The sequence below is a fragment of the Pinus tabuliformis genome, chromosome X (assembly GCF_031772625.1).
Source record: "Pinus tabuliformis cultivar Carrire ecotype Pingquan chromosome X, CPIR1, whole genome shotgun sequence".
Classification (NCBI taxonomy): Eukaryota; Viridiplantae; Streptophyta; class Pinopsida; order Pinales; family Pinaceae; genus Pinus; species Pinus tabuliformis.
The window spans coordinates 432,903,532-432,919,406 of record NC_142308.1 but is presented as its reverse complement, the minus strand read 5'-3'; the positions used below and the strand labels follow the sequence as shown (position 1 = coordinate 432,919,406).

Sequence of the window (15,875 nt, the reverse complement as noted above, 5' to 3'; positions counted from 1 at the left end):
ATTTAGTTCGCCAATCACTTCGACTTGAGATCGATCTAGCTGAACTATGCGCACAACGGATTTCTGTGGTTGAATGTTTAACTTGGCACATATGGACTTTGGTAAAATATTCGATGAGGCACCAGAATCCACTAAACAATTGTGCACATTTTTATTGAAAATCTCATAAGTAAGGAGAAACGGGGGAGTATGAGATCTCGATCTTCCTCCAATTAGAGCGATGTCATTTGGATCAATCTTATTGATCACATTAGTTGGAGGTCTTCCCATGTTATGAGAAGCTTGAGAAAGTACAACGGCAGGCAAAGGTGCAACTGGCACAACATGTAATTCTTTCAACATTATCTTCTGTTGATGCTTTAACTTGCTCAATTCGTAAAGAGTGATGTTGGCCCTAGCATTTTTCATATCTTCTATAGTATTGTACTCCATTTCATCCGACACGATCAATGTTTTAGATGGATTTGATGCATCTGTTTAGACTGGGCTGGTTTGAGTCGCTTTAGATGTCGTTTTCTTTGTTGCGACTTTATCCTTTATTGCAGAGCTTGCACTCTTTGGCTTAGGGATAGTTTGGGGAGGATCAAGCTGATTTTTACTTTGTGTGCTAACTGGGAATACTTCTTGATCTTCTTCTTGTGGGAGGATGAAATCCCACATTCCTTGTAATTCTACAACTTCTTCTTCATCAGTTTGCCCTTCAGTGGCAATTTCCTCTTCCTCTTCTTCGGATTCAGCATTTGAAATAGCATTTGGTGGCTTTGAATCCGTTGAAGGGCCTCTTTTAAAAGCTCTGTAGGGATTTTTTGAAGAAGTTTCTACGACTTGCTTCTTGATGTCGACCATTTCATTGGACATGGTCTTCAGAACTTTTTGCAATCCTTCCAAATCAAATGGATCTTTTGTTTGTTTCTTCTTGGGGTCTTCCTTGAAGGTGACTTTCTTGGATTTCTGTTCCTCTATCACGGATTTCTTTTCTAGGGCTATTATACGTTTCTCTACTGCTATTGCTTCTTTCATGTTTTCGGCTAAGGTTGTTTTATTAGCCCTGTCCATGAAGATTGCTATGTTTGATGGTAGAGCAGTGATATACCATTCACTTCGTACTTCTTCGTTGGGCTGGGAAGTAGTAGGAATTTTGTTTAGGATTTTATTGAAACGTAAATTGAAATCTTTGATAGGCTCTCTTGACTCAGCCCTAAGGTTAGATAGGTCGTTGATTAGCGTTGCCGTAGACCTGTCATCACCAAACTTGGTCAGGAATTGCTCTTGGAAGATGTCCCAACTAGTGATGGATCCAGAGGGTAATGAGAAATACCATGATTCGGTTGTTCCTTGCAGAGTATAAGGAAACAGTCGAACAACAACATCTTCATTAGTAACCCCATTGAGATTAATGGATAGCATAAAGTTGTTTATATGCTCTTTTGCTAGCATGCCTGCTTCGGGATTAAACTTAGGCAGCCATTTCTCGGGATGGGCCGGTATTTGACTCAAGGGTGCAGGCATTAAAACTGCCCCAGGGTTATTCCATGGAGATTGGGCCATTGTTGAACTAACAGAGGAAAGTGCAGAAGGTGATCCCTGCGGTTGGGAAGATGAGGATATTACGATTGTAGATGATTGAGAAGGAGTTGTGGGTGTTCCAGTGGACGAATGGATAATGATCTGAAGTGGAGAAGTGGATGGTTGACTTCGCGGTGAAGAAGTTGAGATGGATGATGATGACGAAAGAGTCTCGCTGTCGGACTCTTTAGGTGATTTCCTTGCTCTTTTCCTTATGGGAAGAGGTAATTCAGTTGGTTGAATGCCAAACTTTTCACTCTTTAATTTGGTCAGGGGATGAGCAGGGTTATATTGCGAAGTCACGTTGCCTTACGATTTATCAGATCTTTGAGGAGAAATAGAAAATCACTGAAGTTTGTGAATCAAAGATTCGATTTCAGGAGGTTCAATAGTAGATTGTTCTGAAATGTCAGGGTTTGTAGCAGCTGTTGATACTCCAGCGACTTCTAACTCTGGATTTAAGTGTAATGGAGAAGTCGGGGGAGATGGTGAGGGCGGTTTACTATCAGAATGGTATTCAGATTTAGATTTACTTGCCATTCATAGTTCAGGCCCTCTTTCTAGCGCCAAATATGTTGAAGCCCCGAAAATCGGGTCTACAACAAGGGGGATACCCGCCCGGTCCGGACCTTGGTTGGTAGCTCCTTATCCGTTTGGTATAGCGGGTTCGACTGGGGATATGAGACCAGTTTCCCAATCTATGAGTGTGTGTGTAGAATTTGATGTTCCTGATCTAACAGTTCCTAATTGAGATATTCTAATTTTAACTTTAATCTAATGCTATGCTATTGTAACCTAATAAGCAGCAACATCTAAGTCTATAATAACCCAGGATGTAATTCTTCTATTATGTGATCTAAAACGATTTCAAATAACAACTGGTAATAAAGATCATTCAGCTATTATGAGAAAGGAAATCAATAAGGATGAACCACTTCGCATAAAAAGTTAGACGAAACAGTTGTGAAAAACATATCGCATAATGAGCTATTCATACATTAAACATAAATAAATAGCTATCACCGTACAAAGTGCCAAATGATAACTCAGGCATTCATGCAATAATACATAAACAACTAAAACCTGTATATCACTTTAACACATGCAGAAATGGTTAAGAGATAAAAGTACCATTTATAACTAGTCCTACTCATGAGCTTCAAGCGACAATGATTTATCTCTCCTTGCTCTAATATCCACGAAGAGTACAGAAATGCAACATCAGTAGCAGATATCAAATGCAAACATCAACAAATCCTGTTCCATTCATTCATCAAAACCTCCTCGGAGGGTGCAAAAGTGCATGCTCTGAGGACAAGTTTTTGATAAATTTCTGGACCCTTCTCTAAATGCATGAGAAGGGTTTAAATACTACTAACTAAATAACTTATTTACAAAAATTCAGGATACGGTTTAAATGATCGCCCTTTTTCTAAGAAAAAATAAAGCAAAACTATTTCTAAAAATTAAATCTAATATCTAACTATTTCTGCATTTGCTCCTTAACGTTGCAAGCATTCAGTATTTGCTTGAGTAGAGTCGACTCACTGTCTTCTGCTTTTGGTTGAGCTAAGCAAACAGAATTGGCAAGAGCTGGCACCATCTTCTCAGCAAAATCGATGATATACTTTGAGAGTCATCCACTGACTATGTGGCTTTACCGTGTATGCCCAGTAATAATCCCAGTTTAACTTGGTTAACCCTTGAATTGCTTCTACCTTTTCTTTAGCTTTCTGTTTCCAGTTTGTTTTTATCATTTCTTTGTTGCAATTTTCGGGCTTACAGGTGATTGAGTGGTTAGAGGCTTTCCTTCTCGAGCAATCTTCTCAGCGATGCGCGATTAGCGCTAGGCGCTAATCGCGCATCAAAAACTGCCTCCATTCTTTGATCAGGGCTTATCTGATGCGTTTTTTCGCCTTTTGCGCCTCTTTCTTTATCGGGTATAAAGCTCAAAATTTGTAAAAATAATGCTTTCGTGAGCTCTTAACCCTGAGCATTAAACTGTCTGTTTATGATATCAACATAGCTCAGTACCCGTTTAACCATGGTTGTAAATGAAAGATCTGTAATGGATGGCTCGGCAGTATTTTTTGAATCTGCGGGTCTGTTGCATGCGGTGTCTACGTATAAGGGCGCCTTTTCTCTGTCTTTAGACATTGGAGCCTTACCCTTTTTCCCCATAGCTTCCTACACATTACTTTGCGTAACTTTTGTTCTTCGTTCCTGCAGTTCACAAGTGAGGAGAGAGTAATGAGAATAAATATCGACAGGAAAGCTTTAAATGCCACGGATATGCAAAAACATGCCACCTTACGTGAACTGGCTCTTTGAAAAACACAAAACCATATTTTATTAACAACTGGAGTGTAATTCATTAATTATTATTAAAGCGCGTAACCAGTTCTTGGTTTATGGAAAAACTTCTTGAATATTGAGCCAGGAAAATCTGCGATGGAATGTTTCTGCGATTTGCATCACAGTATCGCATATCGCTGTATTGCATTACCGCCATATCTTCTTGCTGTTTTATCGCAAGGTTGTTTGATCGCAATGTCGCAAAGATCGTCGATCGCTTAATCGTTATGTGTATTTTATGTAATTTTGCGACATGCGATATGCGATATCGCATATCGGCGATTTTAAGGTTTTCCAACGTGAGTGTTCATTAATGCATGCGATGCGATGGAGTTCGCATCGCAATCTCGCATTTTATCATTTTGACTCATAAGAAAATGCCCTATCATTCTTTGCGCGATGCGATATTTCTTAAGGAGTGACATATAAGCACTAATTGATTTTTTTTAATTTTTTGACTAAGGGTCCCCACTTATATAGTGTTATTGCTAATACTAAATAAGGAGGGGGGTTGTTGGTGGCCACAACATGTCCAAATCTAGCATGCTATAAAAGACTTGATGGAAATGTACCTTCATCATAATGAGAACTGTATGAGAAATTTTGTGCACAAGTAGAGCTACCTTGCAGCTTCAGAAGTCTTTCTTCTTCTATCCCTGTCATGACAAGTGAGTGATCTGATGCTTTTCTCACCTCAACCTTGCCATCAAACATATGAATGGAGTGTCCTTGTTGGCGGATGTGGACCAAGGACAACAAGTTTCTCCTCAGCTTTGCGAGATATAAAACATCATGTCGAGGAAAGTCTTGAAGACCAAGCAATTTGAGCCTGATTGTGCCAAGCCCTGATGGCTTGAGTTTTGATTTGTCTGCAAAGTATACTGCTCCATCAACATTGTCAGTAAATTCTTCAAAAAAATCTCTTCTAAAAGTCATGTGGAAAGTTTCTCCTAAATCAAGCAACCAATCATTTTTCCAAGAAGCAAGTGAAGCATTAAACAAGTCTTTAGTTACTCCAATATTACAATGTGCCACAACATAGTGAGTGGATTTAGGTGCTTTACCTTTTTCTTTGTCATTGGTTTTACCTTTGGCTTGATTTCTCTCTTTCTCAATTTTGTCCCAAGGAAAATTTCATGTGGATGCATCATGTGATCCATCTCTATTGCAATGTATGCAATGAAGATCATATTTTTCTCCTTGAGAGTATCTGTCCCCCTTGTCTCTGAAATTTCTTCTTCCTCTTCCTCTTCGACCACCTCTTCCTCTAGAAGAATCTTGAGCATGATCCTTCCCTCTATGTGAAAGACACACAACTTATTCAGAAGACTCAGAAGATGTCTTTTTCCCAAAATCCTTCCCTCTCTCAGCGAACGTTTTCATAAGGGAGTCAAAGGTAATCTCTTTGAGGTTTCCATTTGCTTGCAATGACTCAAGATAATTTGAATAAGTGGGATAGAGTGCCTTGACAAAATCTATCAGATGAATGTCTAGTTCAACATTAGTGACTTTGATATCATGCATAAGAGATCTTAGTGCTGATGCTAAAGCAAGAGGATCATCATTTTTCAATTCCAGGCTGAACAATTTAATCATCAATTAGACAACTTCAAGTTCAGAGTGTGAGTCATAGAGTTCCTTCAACTTCTGTAAGGCTTCAAAAGCATTTGAAAATGGTGAAATATGGAAACTCACCTCTTCATTTATAGATGTTGCAATCAAGGCATACCTTATTATTCTTGTTTTCCCAAATGGTGAATTCTTTTTATGAGGTAGGCTTTGCAAGTTCATTATCTCCTTCTCCTACACAAACTCCTTTCCACAGCTCATTGAAAATGAGAGTGTGTTTTATCTTCCACGACCATTCTAGATAGTTCTCTTTCCTAGAGAGAACTACTCCAACTATAGAGATCAATGAATGCATTTAAAAAAATGTATACTGTGTAAAAAAATCGCTCTTGTGATGGAAAAAAATTGCACTTGTTCTGTAAAAAAATTGTGTTGTAGTAGCAATGTTGTGAAAATATAATTCTGATATGTATATACAGGACAACGTGGACGTGTCCAGGAGGTGATATAACTATTGGGTGATCACAGACTAATGCCAATCATAATACACACAATGTAATGCAACGTAATTCATTCAATGGGCCCACGAAGGGAAGTTTCAAAGGGGCGTTGGTATGACGTAGTATTATATTGAAACACAGTGGGTATTCAACGTAATGGCAATTGATGGCATGGTGGATTTGTTCGCACGATGGGAGAAGGCAGTTGGTGGAGCAGTGTGATACCACACCACAATATCGCAACATGGGGAGTTATGCCAGGAGGGAGTCGAATATGTAGTGGACATGCCGAGGAGGTAATACAATGCAAAGGGCGGAGGCATTACAGTGGGGAGGTAAGCAAAAACAATATATTTTTTTTAAATTGCAGGACGTAGCAACCAAAGGAGAGGCGTACACGCCAACACAGTCATTATAAACATGAGATAATGCATATGATACTTGGTAATGCTCAAAAGTCTTCAACGAACACAGTTAGCAAACATACCACCGACATTCATCTTGACACTTCCAGTGCACAGTCATGATTTCAATTCAACGTTTCGACCAACTTTGCAGGATTTTCCACCAGTGTTTAGAATTCAATGAAAATATTGCACAGTCTTCACATCTTCACATAGAATGCAACACCCTATGCACCATACCAATGCACAACATATAACATGCCATTTTTCAATGCAGAGATATGCACCATAGTTCATGGTTGTAGCACTTCAACTCTGTTTGCTCACCGCTCTAGGAAATTCACACTGCAACTTGACTCTTGTAGCATCTCGACTGCCATTGTGATCGGTTTTCCTATAGTAGTCTCGACGATATCCCATTCAATGCACAACAAGCAGAAAATAAACCGTTCAACATTCAATCAATGCACCTCCTTTATCTCGTACTCAAGGCACCATGCACACAGGGACAGAGGATGGGAATGATTAGCAGATATAATGGACTCAACAGGCATAAGGGCAAAACCATTCACGGTAGATTGCATAAATGGAAAAGGTTGTAGAAATAGCAGGAGGGAGTTACAAATAAAGGCTATTTTTGGGAGTTGGCTTTGATACCATGTCAGACCAGGAGGTAACTCCTCAAAATGAATTGCATTTCTTCATTAAGGTTGCTCACGGTTATATACAAGCAAGGAGAGACTCTTGGGCTTCACCTCCCAGTGTCTCTTCATTTTTTTATTCTCCATTATTTACTATTTACATTATTTACAAATGTTCACCCAATCCCAATGATTAGGTGTCAACAGAATTAGCCCTTCCAAACAATGCAAATAAAAATAAAATGCTTAAACAATATAACACAACAGTTTCAAAGACAAATTCATTGATTAAGAAGTAGTAAAGACTACATACAATAAAGATAAAGACAAAAATAAAATGATTAGACAATACAACACAACATCTCAAAGGCTAAATTCATTTACTACAAAGATCTCTGACAAAACAATGGAACTAATGAGAAAAAATACAAAGTATGAAAGGGGAGGATGAAGAAGGATACATTATAGGTGGGTTTTTATATATATATCCATTATAGTATAATATGTAGAGCCGGTTTAACTTCTACATAGTATATTGTGATATATAACTAATGTTACATGGTGTAATATAAAGATTTTGTAATCTTTAAGGAATGAAAATTTTAAACAATTTCAAAAATACATTTATGTACATGTATGGTTTATTATTAAAAGCTAAATTAGGAAAATAATTAATAAGCAATTTATGGAGTTGTATGAAGTGACAAGTTATTATATAATTTGTGTGATAACTAATTATTATAAAGAAAAAAGACTAAATAAAATTACTTTAATTTTAATTTTCAAGATGAAAAAATGCGATTAAAAAAAAAGTGAATAAAAGCCTAATATGATGAAAGTAAATATATTTAAAAAAAAGGGAAATATAATACATCCTTCCCAAAATGTCTCGTGAATACATGCAAGTCAAATAAACTTGTAAAAACTGGCTGCATAGTGAGGCCATATATAATTACTAACTATAAATCCTAGAGCTATAAAATCATGTTAAAAATATAAATTCATGCTTAGTAAAAAATCACTTATCTCATTGAATGTATTAAAAGTTATTTTCCTAGATTTGATGAACACTATTAATTTGGAACTTTGATGAACACTATTAGTTTGGAACTTCACAAAGGAGGTTTACCTATGCTTATTATTCCTTTTGTTTATGACTATTAATCTTGTTAAAGAAAATGCAAAAATATGATGTAATGTTAACTTGAATATTCAGAGCATAAATAATGATAATACTAAAGTTTCATGCTTATTATTTCTTGTTAAAGAAAATACAAAAATATGATGTAATCTTAACTTGAATATTCACAACATAAATAATGATAATATTAAAGTTTCTCATTGCAATGAACTTATTTAAGTATATAACATAGAGTGGATGGGCATTAAGAATGGAATTGGAGGTAATTTATCCATACTCTATCCTAAATAGTGTGTTAAAGACTTTTGAATGAATAGTAAATGTAATATAGTAAATTTATGTTTTGAATATTTTAACAATTTAGTGATGAGATGAATGGGTATGTAGTATTTTTGAAATGATTTATATATTCTCCTTCTTACTAAAATTTTATAATGAACCAATAATATGACATATTATAAATTTTAATAATTATAACATGTAATCTATTGTAATAAAATATATTCCCTAATTTCATTTATCAAAATATTTTTATATTCCTTACTTAAAAATAATGATTTATAAAAGATATCAACCTTGTATTCTCATTTATGCTGTTCCCTTCCCCACTTTGGAGGTATGCTAGCTTAAACATATGGTCGGTATAGTGCAAAAACAAGCAATATTCTTATACCGTTTCCCTCTTGGGATCAGATCTCAGTTTTCAAAGCAAAAGCAGCTCTTTTTATGCAGAACAGGGTCTGTTTTATTTTAACAACATACCATCTTCAGTTTCATGAAGACATTTAACAACAGCTACCAAATATTCATACTGATTGCAAAGATTGTCCAGCTACGATCGGTAATAAATACCAAATTAAACCTATGGAATAGTTATCAGATGGCTCAGAACGCATAAGTGCAGCAAAATAGGGCGAACAAAATATAAGATTCTTTGCCTGGACAGTGAAATGTTCTATATAGTAGGGTTCCAGAAAGGGTAAGAAGGAAGGAAGCTGAATGGAGCTTAGCCAGTGTAACGCCTGCATCGAGTGATGGCAGTGCAGCTCCTGCGGTAAGGTCTGACAGGCCCTGTTGCGCCGTAACAATTCCGAGTGTAATAAGACCTCCCAGACCGCGGCCGACATGGAACTCGATTAGCCGCCAATGCTCCATAGCTGATGTAGTAACGGATCCTCCTCAGAAGCCTCCCGTGCGCCTCGGAGTCCATCGCAAATTCCTCCTCGTCATCATTGCACTCGCCCAGGGTTGCATCGCAGATCTGGCCGGCAGGGGATTCGAACCCCTGCGGCTCGTAAGATGCAACACCCCCCAACCAGTTAGAGGCAAGTGGAAGCTCCTGGGAATTCACGGCGGTATGCAGAGAACAGGCCATTAAAAGCACCGAGACCAGCAGTGGTGCCACACGTTGCATTGTTCCAGAAATTTCGACCGTTAAATCAAGATCAAGAACAAGAAACAAGAAATTTTCTACCGTGAAATCAAGATCAAGAACAAGAAACCGGCCTGTTTCTTTGCCCTTTTAAAGACAGCAGAGACGTGTCACGCGCACAAACTGTCCCCACGGCCGCGTGAGACAGATGGAGGGTGAGTATCAAAGTACCGCGGGAACAAACACTGTAACAGCTAATTCATCGCCAATAGTCATGACTTGGCGCGCGTTATAAACCCTTGTCACTTCAAAAAATCTCCATATACTGCTCAGTGGGGTTTCTTTGGTTGTCTCTGAGAAGACGAGGGCCCATCCTCAGCCCTGGAGTCATCGAATTCGGCTTCATAATTCTCTGTATAGTTGGCTCGCATGTGGCTTGCGAATTATTGTCGAAATCAGACATTGAATTTTGGAAAAGAGATGTGAACGTGCCCGCTTAGAGCTCCGAAAATTCTAGAAAAGTGAACGACAGAACAGAATATGAACAGTTCAATGATGTACACATCGAACATTACACAAATATCATGTCAACCATGTGAAGCCCAACGCGTCTTTGTAGATATTATTAACTCATATACTGAGTCGACTCTGAGTAGTGGGGAGCGTTGATAGCTTTCTGGGATTCAGAGACTGGCTCGTGTGGAGTGTTTTGTAGTTTTGGATTTAGACACTGATTCCAGTGAGTAGCAGAAGGCGTCTGTCGTCATCAATGCTCGCTTAATTTATGGAACACCAAAGGGAATCTGTCTCTCTAGCTGTCACCATAACAGGTCATTGTACTCAATGAGATTTGAACTTCGGTCTGCCGGGGCTTCGCCCATGTGACTTACCGTCAAACCACACATCACTGGACTAATAAGTTTATTATGGTTAGTGTTGTTAATGGGTTGTAGGGAAATTGGAGAATATGATGTTTAGTTAGTGTTGTCAACGGGTTGGAGGGAAATTGGAGAATTACATTTTTCGCTTTCAATTTTCTTGTATTTGAGTTGGGCAGTGTCATCTGGCTCATTTTTGATCCATTGTTATGTTTTTAGTTTTCCCTAGTTAAGTCACTCTTTTAGATGTATAAAAAACTTTCATTGTAACATCTTTAACTATTCTCCCTGGAAACAATTATGATCTCCCAAGTCACTCTTTTAAATATATGAAAAGCTTTCCATGTAACATCCTTTGCTATTAATAGAAATCTATAGACTGAATTTACAAAAAAAAATACTTATTCCATGCCAAATCATACAATTGCCTTCCCAAAATTTAGAACCATGTTGGTACTTCTATAGACATTCCTAATCCCTAGTTATCAATTCAATCCAACTTTAATGGAAATAAAAGCAAAAGCACTTGGCAATACCTTAAAGTGTGCTTGGCTTCTAGAAATTGCTTTCAACCCAAAAAAATAATTACAAATAAATAAGCATATATTTTTAATAAGTAAATAATTGTATTTTTTAATAAGTAAATAATTATATACAAAAGAATTGTTTAATTTAATGAGAATGTTTTTTTAAATTATGATTTAAAATTTTAAAAATTAAAATTTCAAATATAAAAACCGGTTATTATATAAAATTAATAATTTAAAAATAATTTTTTTTCAATTAAATTTCAAAAAATCAACTAAATAAATATATTATCGGTTAAACAAATAAATACAGTATCTCCCTGGAAAAAAATACACATCATTAAATTACACATTATTTAAAATATTTTAAAAAACATAAACACAAAGAATACACTTAATTAAAATTACAAATTATAATAAAAAATAAAAACAAAAAATACACGTCATTAAATTACAAATTATAATAAAATATTTTAAAAAATATAAACACAAAATATACACTTCGCTAAAACAAATTATAGTAGAAATATTTAAAAAAAATTGCAATGTATCTATTCTCCGCCCTAAGTCAAGTCACATTCGACTACCCCATTATTCGTAAACCTTACCCTAAGTTCCATTTGATTTAATGTCGAACCAACATAACACACTTGCAGATTTTATCAGGGTTGTGGTCGAGCAGTCCCCATGCCAGATTACCTTTAAAAAGTTGAAGCTCAGTAAAAGACTATATTGCATGAGTTATTTAGACTTTATTGTACTAGTTATTTAATTTTCATCCAATTGCAATAAAATTAATGGGTATATTTTTAAAAGTTTAAAATTATAGTTTATTAAAATTTGTTAATTGGGGTTATTTCAAGTGAATGGGTATAATGGTTATTGATGATGATGATGATGATGGTTAACGTCCACTGAGACCAAATTGGTCTATCGGACCTACAATTTTCTTAATTTTTACTTGTCTGGCTCCTCGTCTTTCTTGGCGAGATTGGTGTTGTAGCTTTCTTTCTTTTCTCTACGGTCTTCCAACTTCCTTTGTCTTGCATCTCCTTCATCTCTTCTGGTTCTTGGGACATTGGTGTCTTAGCTTCGCGATCTATAGTCGGAGAAGAAGTTTGGTTTAGGAGATCTGCTTTGCTGTTAAATGGAGATTTATTTTATGCGGTATTCAAATCCTCATAACTATTGATTTGTAGGGGCGGGATTTCTCCTTGCTTGCTTTGAGAGTTGTTTCCTTCTTCCTTGATTTCTTGTGACTCAGAGTTTTCTCTAGAATATTCTTCTTTGATGACAGTGTAGTGTTCTTTTTGTGCTCCTTCCCACCATGTAGATCTGTGGTGGTTTTTTCTAGCAAAATTTTTCTCAGAGGCTTTTGGGCAATTTTTGGCTAGATGCCCCGTCTCAAAGCACGATCGACATCTGAAGAGGACACTTTCATAATCAAGCTTCTGGTTCCACACATAGTCTTTACTTGTTAGGTTTATTATAAGAGTGGATGATTTCTCTTAAAATAATTAATTTATTAAAAATCTATATAAGATATTGATTTGATCATAACAAATATAAGGTGAATTATTTACAATTCAAAAAATAGTTTAAAATGTTGCTCAGTTTTGACATTCAAGCACATAATTGTGGATGGCTAGCTTATAAATGTCAATCACTAGATGGATGGAAAATGCAACATTATAGGTTTAATCATAAAAAAGCAAGATGCATTGTACAATGTAATAGGGTAACTTTCAATCTCTCATATCAAAACAATAGATAATTCAACTAGCTTGATAATTGTGCACTATGTTAAATCCCTAAAGAAAGTGATATATTACATAGCACAATAGTTGATTTCTCATGCATAATAAAAGCATTAGGCATGAGGCATGTACCACTAATAAGCATTTCCAACCATTCCTTTGTTAACAAAAACAAATAAAACCCATGCATGTATGTTTGTTCATCATGGTCTTCATCCATTGTTAATAAAAAACACTACATGTATGTTAGCTTAGCACGCACAATTTATGTGGGAAATTTCCTTTTAAGTTTAGACTTATTTCCAGGGCTTTTGGGCTCCATGATACAATATGTTTACATCAAGGATTCAACCCAAGAAAGCCAATGGCTCTCTATGCAACTCCATAGGTTATAAAGTGAATTTTTATATGAGATTTTAGAATAGTGGGTAGGGATTTTTATTACTAGCTAATTAGCTTGAGGAATCCAACGTAGTCCATAGCTAAGCTCTTATTCTTATATTTTTGGCTTTCTCATATTATCTGCAATTAGCCTTAAAACCTTTATTTTTCTTACATAGAAAAAACTCATCAAGCTCATCTTGGCTGTGATTGATTTGAAATATTTTCTATGCAAGCAACTTCCATTTAAGTTTGGTTTGACTCTACTTTGTTAAAAGAATCAATAACTAGAATAAATTTTGCTCCAAAATGGTATACACCCTACTCTATATGAATATGAACAAGATATCTATTAGTGCTTTCCCCTGCATCCACATCTACGAGTGCTCTATTAGCTAAAGTCCTTAACAATAGGTAGGTAGCTCCAAAAGGCATCTCATTCGGAGGCAAGTAGTGAGTGAGTTCTAAGAAGGTGATTTCCCCATACAATTAGTAAGTCATTTTCTAGAATTAAAGCATTGTGCTTTTTCTATCTCTCCTGGGAGCTTAATGACATGGAACATGTTACTACACTAAAGCACAAGAATACAACAACTTAAGGGCATGAAACTAGATTGGAAGAGATTAAAGACACAAAACATGTTACTAGAGAAACTAGAAACATCTACATGAGTTTTTGTTTTGGTAACATCTCCCACATTTTTGTTTGGATTATGTTTAACATAGCATAGATGCCATGGGGTAAGGGAAAGTTTAGATAAATAAAATTTAGAATAATACAAGTCAATAAGTTTTGTTTTGTAAGTGGAAAGAATGGATTGAGCTCAAAAAATCTTATGAAATGTCTTTATTGTGTGAAGTAGAAATGGCTTTCCTAATCTTCTCAATAGTAAGAGACACTACAAAAATTTGCAAATAAGAGTGGCATATTATATTCTTTCATGGACAATTATAACCTACAATTTTTTGTAGTCTTACAAATAATGAATAAATGCAACAATAACAGTACATATATCACAATTAGAAAATGAATGTCAAGGTTATTTATCAATTTTCATTAATATAATAAAAATTTTGGACTGAAAAAATTACAATTACTATACACATCATACCCATAGATTTTGGAAGTTAAATCCTAAATTGTAAAGACAATGGGTTTTGTTTTGTTTCTTAGTTAGCTACATTAGATTTCCCTCGAGAATTAATGCAAAAAAATGAATGCTTTAAAAGATATCAATGATAGATTGGAAATGAAACAGTGGGGAAAATAGAAAGGAACAATTACTTTGGGATATGGGTTAGTTGCTTAAATTTTGAGCAAATGAATCTCATAAGATTTGCATCAATAAGAACATGTTGAATGACTCCTTAGACGATTAGCTCTTCAATGGACGTAATATAATCTTCCTGAATCGCCCCATTAGTTTCAACATTGTATTAGTAACTGCTCAATCCCTGCATGTTGTCAAACCTTCGTTCCTGGTATGTATAAATAGAAAGTCTACTGTCATTTGTGAGAAGGTTGCTTAGCAAGTTGTCTTTAGTGCGACTTTTTGGAAGCTTTTCTGATGGATTTTTCCAGTCTAATTTCTCTAAAATCTGGCAGGAATTCATTGAAATCAGAAGTTTGATGGCTAACTCCTACACAATAGAAGTGCCCTAGGGATTTTTCAGGGTGTTGAATCCATATATACACTTAAAAAACTAGTTTAAATAAGTTACACAAATCAAGATTTCACCACAAATTTAAACGCCAGATTCCAACACCGAAAACTCCAAAAGGTCGCACTAAAGACAACTTCGCTACTTAGTAGTGGCCTAAAAATTAACATACCCATGACATTGTTATGCATATGTTATTCACAACCTTTCTCTCTTTCTCAATTATCTTTCTTACCTCTATAGCTTTAGAGCTCTAGTCTCACTAATAGCAGAAATCCTTGTGTGGGGATAGTTGTGGGGAGGCAATGAAGAGATGGAAAGGTAGTGCATAATGAGAAGAGGCGGCATGGTGCATGGTGTTTGGGACCATTGTCATTGGTGGAGCATGGTGGAAGTGATAATGAAATTTACAGCATAAGCATTTTGATCGAGTATATCATTACCAAATCCATCCTCATTGACTATAACATTGCGAAAGCTAGATTGATTGTAATGTTAGAGCTTACCAAAATGGGCACTCATAAATTTGTTTTCTCTTTTTAAATTCATTTTTTATTTTGAAAATTATGAAAAATAAATCATATACATTAGAGAAATAACATTACTATCACATAAATTTAAAGCAATATAAAATTTTACTCGCAAAAGTTTATATATATATATATATATATACACACACACACACACACACACACACACACACACACACACAATTTAAAAAGAAAATTATACATGATTAAAGATTTGGAATAAAGTACTATGAAAAAGAAAATTAACCATATCATGTAGCCCCTGCTTCCACTTATTATAGTCCCAAATATTTTTGTTGGTGTGCTAAGTATTGTAGTCCCTTCTTCCTCTTATTGTTCCATAAGAATTTATGGAATTGTAGCAAGGCCTTCTTCTAGGTTTCATCTTGTTGGTTCTTGTGTTACAACAAGGTTTTTAGCTTCCATCTTTTCCTCCAATTCTAGTCCCTCATATCCTTGTTCTTCCCATGTTGGTTCTTGTGCAAGATCAAGGGTTTCTTTCTCCATTACCCCTATTGATTCTTGTGTGACAAGGGTTTGTTCCTCTTGTGTTGTAACATGTTCCTTTTCTTTTTCCACCCATGTTTTTTCT

General features: G+C 35.7%; 1 protein-coding gene across 1 annotated transcript; it reads right to left on the bottom strand.

The window, feature by feature from the left end:
* Positions 1-8,876: 8,876 nt before the first annotated feature.
* LOC149140412 (protein RALF-like 34) lies at positions 8,877-9,683 on the bottom strand. Its single transcript, XM_089447476.1, has one exon. The coding sequence runs from the start codon at positions 9,588-9,590 to the stop codon at positions 9,183-9,185; it is 408 nt and encodes a 135-aa protein (XP_089303602.1). The 5' UTR covers positions 9,591-9,683; the 3' UTR covers positions 8,877-9,182.
* Positions 9,684-15,875: the final 6,192 nt, after the last annotated feature.

Coding starts and splice junctions, on each gene's coding strand:
- LOC149140412 (XM_089447476.1), bottom strand. CDS start 9,590: ATGCAACGTGTGGCACCACTGCTGGTCTCGGTGCTTTTAATGGCCTGT.